The sequence below is a fragment of the Photinus pyralis genome, unplaced genomic scaffold (genome assembly GCF_008802855.1).
Source record: "Photinus pyralis isolate 1611_PpyrPB1 unplaced genomic scaffold, Ppyr1.3 Ppyr1.4_unclustered_Scaffold3742, whole genome shotgun sequence".
In the NCBI taxonomy this organism is placed as follows: Eukaryota; Metazoa; Arthropoda; class Insecta; order Coleoptera; family Lampyridae; genus Photinus; species Photinus pyralis.
The window spans coordinates 14054-21815 of NW_022171447.1; the positions used below are offsets into that span (position 1 = coordinate 14054).

General features: G+C 41.3%; 1 protein-coding gene across 1 annotated transcript; it reads right to left on the bottom strand.

Annotated features, from left to right (window-relative positions):
* Positions 1 to 4353: 4353 nt before the first annotated feature.
* LOC116182117 (transforming growth factor-beta-induced protein ig-h3-like) lies at positions 4354 to 6983 on the bottom strand. The gene is made up of 9 exons (XM_031502616.1): positions 6751 to 6983; positions 6434 to 6698; positions 6248 to 6381; positions 5990 to 6195; positions 5803 to 5940; positions 5541 to 5756; positions 5180 to 5490; positions 4778 to 5123; positions 4354 to 4733 (listed from the first exon to the last, which is right to left on the bottom strand). Exons 2-9 carry the CDS (start codon positions 6539 to 6541, stop codon positions 4495 to 4497), a joined length of 1698 nt encoding a protein of 565 aa, XP_031358476.1. The 5' UTR covers positions 6542 to 6698; positions 6751 to 6983; the 3' UTR covers positions 4354 to 4494.
* Positions 6984 to 7762: the final 779 nt, after the last annotated feature.

A 7762-nucleotide genomic window follows, 5' to 3' on the forward strand; every position in this document is an offset into this window, starting at 1 on the left:
TAAAGTTTTTTGTGCCTATTTGGTTTTTTATTTACGACTCACCATCCCACGCATAACATAAAAACGGCATAAAGAATTCAGTGTGCACGAGCAGACAAACATCTACAACATTTTTTCTACTTAAAATATTATTCAAAAGTCAAACGGTCGTAGGTATTCATTTACTGGGCATCGGTCCTACGTTTGGACGTTTTTCTAACAAAATTGTTTCACAAATGCCCAACTATTTTGGCGACTTTTATTCAAAAACGCATAATGGTTGTGGATGACTATATTCACTTATTATAGGAAATGGAGGAAATACGTTTGAACTTTCCCAGTGAAATTGTTTCTTAAAGAATAAAGGTCGTCATCAAAATTGAGGTGATTACGATCAAGCAATTGTCATCGAATGCAAAGGGCAAAGTAAATAAAAATACCTAAGTATCTTAAAAACTGGTGCAGACAAACGGGCGGGCGGACGGAGAAAGTGTCACAACGAAATTTGTTGAAAAACGTGCGACGACGGACGCATCCCCCATTTATCTTGGGGTTAATAAAACTACTACGTCGTCTAGTACAAAAACAGTCGCAGGTAGCCCACTGCAAAACTTGTGTCTTCTTCGCATGGGCTAGATCTAGATAGAGATGAAAATGTAATTTGTGTATAGGCACAGGCGACCAGTTCTGCAGTGGGCGGCTACCTGCGATGATTGACATGACTGTTTTACCAGAGCAATAAACACTTGCTCTTTTTTTTAATTTTCATAATTCCATTCGAGCTATATTTTTAAATTTAAAGACAACTTTAGGGGGTCGAATGGGGTTCAAAAACCTTTTATACAGCTTAGAGATCCAGAAGCCCGCAAATGAATCTATAGATTTTTTTTAGCATGAGTCACGTAATCTTAGGAGTCAGTTTGGGACTCATTAAATACATTACGGCTTACGGAAAATCCGTGCGAGGCTCCACTCTTTTTTTTTACTCCGGATTGCTGTTTGACATAAAGCCACGAAATTTCAATGAGAGTCTGTCAATAAGTACAGAAACTTAAATTATAATGATTTTTTTCGTGCGTTTTGTCCGTACGTCTGTCGAATGGTCCTAGAGTCCTGGAATTTTTTGCAATATATATGTAGCTTATACCTTGATGGTGCACCAGACGGCCAACAGCTGTCGCTGTCTCAAAGGTGGTCCCTGCATGAATTATTTCCAAAGACACTGTTTTTGAATGTAAAAGATGCATAACTTTTACGTGCGACAACCAACTGGTCTCAGAATTTGCATACGCATGCCTTTGGTGTCAAGAAAAAATTTTGAAAATGAAAATTTTAATAGCGCGACTTCAGGAATACACGAACCAATTAAGACCTCCAAATTATTTCGAGAGTTTCAAAGACTCACAGGACCTTCGAGCACCTTGTGCCTCTCGAGGATCGTAAATGCCCAATTTCGCCTCGAGTTTTGAGATACGTAGTGAGGGAATGACGGAATGGTTAGAGACAAAACCCTAATATCGTATTTCCTTCCCAATGCGCTTCGAAAGACAAGTTAGTTACCTAATCTACTTTAGTCGACTTATGAGATTGGGTCGGAAGCAGGATGCTTCAATTTTCGCAAAAAAGAACAAGATTTCGTCCTAAGACGAGTAACTAGCACATTTTCCATGCATTGATCAATAGGTACTTTCCCAATAGGCCATACCAACGCGCGAGTAGTAGTAGTAAGAGAACGCGCTTATTGGGTCAGATTTCGCAAAAGCGATACCTATAAATACGAATGTAAATAGTGGGAAAGCAGCATTCGCTAAGCGGCGTTACATAGTACCAAATCTGCGCCGGCCGTTTTTGAAAAGCGCGTTAGGCAAGTTAGTTGGTCCATTGGGTGGATCCCGAAGAAAGAAATTCAGCCAAGAGCTATCGTCTACATCAAGTTACCTTCGCGCTCCGATCTTCGCAGCATTTACAAAAAAGAAAACAATAAAGTTGAAAATTTCTACGGCGGAGCACTAAACCCACAAGCGACGCCTTCTGTTCCCAGGTACACGAACAAAGAAAAAGAGCCTGTAAGAACCTTTAACACCCTCCGGAGGTGGTTGCTATCTTCGGCCAGTGATATTTGGTGAGGATGACGCGGGTAGCTTCTTCGGGGCCCGGAAGTGACTACGTCGTGGTAAGTTTGCATGACGTTGTTCGTACATTTCCCGTGGCATTGCCAGAAGTGGGCCTTGGGGGCGTCATCGATAAAGGTGGTTGTTGCCTACGATGGTACTGTTGTTGTAATCGTGTCTGTGAGGGTGTTGCAGAACCTTCCTAACAAGTTCGCTCCCATGCGGTCAGCAGCCGTTGGGCGTGGTGGTTTTCCCGCAACCTCGATAACGACGTGGTCTCTTTCAGCCTTTTCATCTGGTGCTGACGTCGCGTCGGTGCTACATCCTGTGGATATTTTCTGATGTCGTATGTTCTTCGGCAGCGGTGTCAGAGCTAGGAGTTGCAAGAAATGTGGTCGGGGAGCTCGTTCGTTTTTAATAATGCATTTATTTTCACATCCGGGGAGTGACCTGGTACCGTCTTTGTGCAGGGTTCAGCTACGTACTGATATATCCAACGATGTTTTCCCGTCCGGGTTCGGTTTACATTGCATTACATGCCCGAGGTATTCGATGGTCTGTACCCCGAAAAAGCAATTTCCCAGGGATGCCTGAAGTCGGTGTTACTGCAACCTCTCTATTGTTACGCGCAGGTGGGGATGTGGGCCTCCCAAATGTCAGAGTAGATAACAATATCGTCTAGGTTGGCCTAGTTGACTCTAAAAGGTATTGTTAGTCTAATGCGAACTTCTTAGGAATCCTACCAGGACCCGTGTGAATAATTTTTGGAAAGTCGTCGGGGCATTTTTTCCCCCGAAGGGCATCACCCTGAACTGGTAGGAGGTGCCGTTAGGAGTTGAAAAGGCTGCCAGCGGCCGGTCTTGACTCTTCTTTCAGGCGCACTTGCCAGTAGCCGGATTTGAGGTCGATCGCTGAGAATACCTTTGCGGTCTTGAAGTCCCGGGGAGTTTCCTGGATTTGGGACAGGTTAGAGCTCTCGTCTTTGGTTAAGACGTCTTTCTTTGCTACCACGACGATAGGTGAACTGTATTCTGATGTGCTCGCCCTGATGATTCCTGTTGCCAACATTATGTTTAGACTTCCTCTTTTTCTCTGGCGAGATAACGGGGGGGATGGCCTCGGAATAGGAGGTCCTGACGTAACCCTGATCCTGTGTGTGGCGGGGGGTTGCCGCTTTCGTAATCCAGGACCACTTTGTATTTACGGAGTCATGGTTGTCCCAGTATGATTGGAGATACGGGCGGATGCTATCATGAAAACGTCTTCTTCCGCTGGTTGCCGATAGAGGGTGCAAGGTGAGGTTCCCTCGAATGAAATGGTGTGTAAACCCCGAATCGCGTACATGCGTTATTGTGCATCAACTTTTGCTCATCTTATTATTTGTCTCCATGGTGCTGGCCAATTTTGCTAGGTCGTTTCAAGAAACCGTACTAAGAATGCTAAAGAGAAAACAAATGACCAACGACCAGTGGTCAATTGCATCTGATCCATTACAAAATATATATATATATATATATATAATGTACATACAATTGATATAATAGCTTTATAACTTATTATTGATGTTGCTCTGCCAAAACCAACCCGCTGTACTAAAGCTACAGTACAACAGTTTCCCTAATGAGTGATGATGCAACCACATGCACGACCGCTGCCCGGTATTTAATTTAGTACTAGCTGACCCGACGGACGTTGTTCTCTTTCTTAGGTATGAATTCAATTCGGACTGGAATAAATAATAACAAAAAATTTGCTGTAGCTAGTACAGATACCGCCCGTCCCACCTACGCATGCGCGATTCTCAATAAACTCACTGAAATCTGGATAAACTATCCGATAGAATTGACAGCACACTATGAAATGAATCAATTAATTTTTTAACGGATATATGCCGATCCATGTAGCTGTTAAAAATAATTGCCGTCGCACCGTCAAACGCGCGATGTTTAAATAGTTGTTAAGTTTTCTCCATTTTTCTTGCCGTTAAGTACCTTCTACACAGTATTAAAAAACTTAAAAAAAAAGATGAATGAAATCGGTAGTCTTTCTAAAGTTATTGCGCGACCAGAAGAAATAGGGGTTCATTTTTATATATAGAGATGAAAATGCATATAGTTCCAGCAAGAGATGCTACCGAGTGATGCAACCATATGAGTAGTACAAAGCCCATTATCCCAAATCCCAATGGTTATATTTCGAGGGTTGTGTCATTTCTGCCAACGCAAGATACCTTCCTCACAACACAATATTCAACAAAGTAAATAATTTCTAGTTTTTTATTAACACACATTTGTAATAATCCTAAAGCTACTGTTTAAAAGTACAGTTTCAGTCATACAATAAAACATCACTATTCAATAGAAACACACAAAAGTTTAAATAATAGCCATTAACGATTCTTTGTTTAAATATCAAACAGGAAAAATCCAAAACCGGGCGAACGAGTTTGTTGTGGTAGCAGTACCTTATTTATTGTATGAATAACGCCATTCGTGGCAAGATCGTCACATTCCAAAACGGACGCGCCACCAATTCGTATTTGCTCGCCGTGTCTTGAAACGGACTGGTGCTGGTGGTTCAATGTGCGGATTAAAGTGTCGAAGCCCCAACCTTGCCGACTGACTCCCGAACAACACAGAACCTCTGCACGAAGAAGTTAGATAAAGTATTTCTAATTTGTTACGTACCGGTCAGAATGTGATTCTTTAAAAGTTGGACCGCTTTCTTTTTGTCTTCCATTAATTCTTTAAGATCATCAGGATCAAGTTTTGAGAAGGCGTCATTAGTTGGGATGAGGACGGTTAGAGACACTTTCTCATCTTTCAAGACCGTTTCCAAATCGGTTCCCTTTAAGATTTGACTTAAGGTACTGTATTTTTCATCGTTTTTAATTTCGTCCCATAAATTTCTCGAGGGGGGAATCAGAATGTTGTTTACTTCGTGAATGACCGAACCGCAAGACTTTTCATCATACCCAGTTAATCGCGCGCAATTTACTGTCGCTCGATTGATAATATTCGAAAATATTGGCAACTGAAACACACAAGAGTTTGGTCATTAAAAATTCAACAATATGTGGAAATACCTACCGTTGAGTACAAGTTAAGTCTGACACTGTTTTCATTTTGTTTGGTTTTAAGCATGACATTGTTGTTCATATCGCAAGATTCAAGGTGGCCTTCGACTACGTGGTACATTACCATTTCTTTGAGTTTCTCCTTGTTTTCTTGAAGACTTTCGATATATTTGAGCGCCTTTGGATTTTCGAATGCAGCGTCGGAGGGTGCAAAAACTGTAATGTTCTTCATGGAGTCAAGCTCGTCAGTAAGACCGACTTGGTCCAAAAGCGCTTGGAATTTGGTGAAGTTCTCGTTTTTCAATGATTGCGAAATGTAGAGCGCTAAAATAAGGATGAAGATTTGCGAAATTTAAACAAAAAACAAGAGCTACCTGATTCTGGCACTACCAAAGTATCAATTAAATGTATCACTCCATTAGTTCCCATTATATCAGTTTTGACAATTTTCGCATTGCTTTCAAATAGGAGTACGTCATCGTCTCTGCGTTGGAGATTGAGAAGTTGTCCGTCGACGCTATGAGTTGTAGCGTTTCCAATGATCGCACTTGAGCAAACGGTATGGGCAACAATGTGATGTTTAATAATTGCTGAAAAGGTATGGTGAAATTGGGAAAGTTTTACAGAATGACTTACTTGCTGTACAGGCATCGCCATTCAGTAGTTTTTCAACCATTAAAGGAGGCAATTTTCCAAAGGCATCATTGGTGGGCGCAAATATTGTGTAATGACCATCTGGTTTGATATTCTTCTCCAGGTTACTATTTTTCAACACTAAAAAATCACTTTAACATCTTCAGATATTAGAAAAGACCTAATGTACCTCTACGGAAAGTGGATAATTGGGGATGTTCTTCGATCATACTTAATATGTCCTCTGTCACGGGACCGAGTACACCATCCACAACGTGAACAATACCATTCGTGGCCAAATTATCTCCTTTGCGCACTTTAACACAATTTGCCGTCAGCATTTTTCCATAGTCTCGCGTCGGATAAAAGTTGAACCTAATTTTGCTGTCGTATGCGCTGTAACATCCCCAGTTAATTTTTGCAATACACACAAGCGGTTTTCTTGTACCTGCTTAGAAGATCCTCATTGTTTAATTCAGAAAGATCAATAAATCCGGGAATGGCATGGTTCAAAACTAAATTTTTGGATGAAACCGGATTTTTGACTTGTCTTCGTCGGCGCACTGCATCGGGAACTTGATTCTGCAACAACAACGGCCTTTATTTATTACCCCGTGCAGTACACAACGCTCACCATCTCCACCATTTTATCAGCAAACTCAATCATAGAATCATCAGTGGGTACGAGGACCGTCAAATTTTCGGAATTAAATTTATCCTCCAATCCGGTGGAACGAATCATGCTCGTAAGCTCCTTACCGCCAACATCCTCAATTGTGGTTAGAAGAGGAGACAACTTGACCTGTTTAGTGCATCCGCTCGAATCATCTGAACGTTTAAAGCCGTAGCAGCACTTGTAACGGACAACAAATGTTTTAACAACGCCGTGATTGTTAATTCTACAAAAATGCAATGGTTTAGTTTTTCTACGAGACGATTAATCGAAGTTACTTTGTAACGCATTCGTATTTTGACGGTGACTCGTGGCAGTTGGAAAGACTGATTGATGTAGAGAAGAAATTGGCAGCTTTGACAATGTCGGATTCGTTTTGTTTGGTGTCTTCCTCTTCTTCCTCGTCGTCTACAGTTTCTTCGCGTTCGATACAAACGTTTTCTCTGAAAAAAATGCAATGAAAGAAACCTCTCTGCCATAAAGAACATGACCCACCCTTTAAAAATACCAGCAATCAATTGGAACGTAAAAATATTAGTAGATACACAGAAAAGCCAGTTTCATAACATCCAGTTTAGTTTTTAATTATTCAAAAAAATTGGATGTGATGGATCTACGCATTTTTGTCACATTTTCATGTGACCAACTCAAAATCCAGTCCAAGATTACCTACCCTGGCAAAATAGACCAAAAAATCCGTGCTCACCGAACAATCGTACAAAACTAGAAACTTTTTTAAACCCTTTCGGACGTCCCAAATAAGAGTTTGCGAAGGATTCTGGATAGAGCTTTAGACGTGTGGTGTACAAAAACCCTTCCAAATGCAAAAAGTAACGTAGTAATGCGCTGTGTGGGCTGGAAACCATGGAATAGCCAAATTTTTTTAAAGGTAAGGCCGTTGTTTAGAGGGGCTCTTTTTGCTTTTTGGCGTTTTACCGAAAAGTACCTAAGTTTATCTTTTTTGTATCCTGGCAAGTTACGTTACCGTAATTTGGGGATTTTCACATTAATTTCTACAGCCCCGTTTAATTGCAAAGTAAGCTTTTTGTTACTTTCTGTTCCATTCATTATAAGGAGGGAATACTGTTTCGTTTTCCCGTAGATGGCGCTAATTTGAATTTTGTTTAGAGTTCCTGGAGCTTCCGTTTACTTTGATTCTGATTGCCCGAGACCGATCCGCCAAACCCCCGACCTTGACCAGAGGCAAGGTTACAGCACCCTTTGGCGGCGTGTGAGTAAACCGTTCCGCCGTTGTAACCGCTGCCGTAGAGTTTATTGAGTTGTAATTTT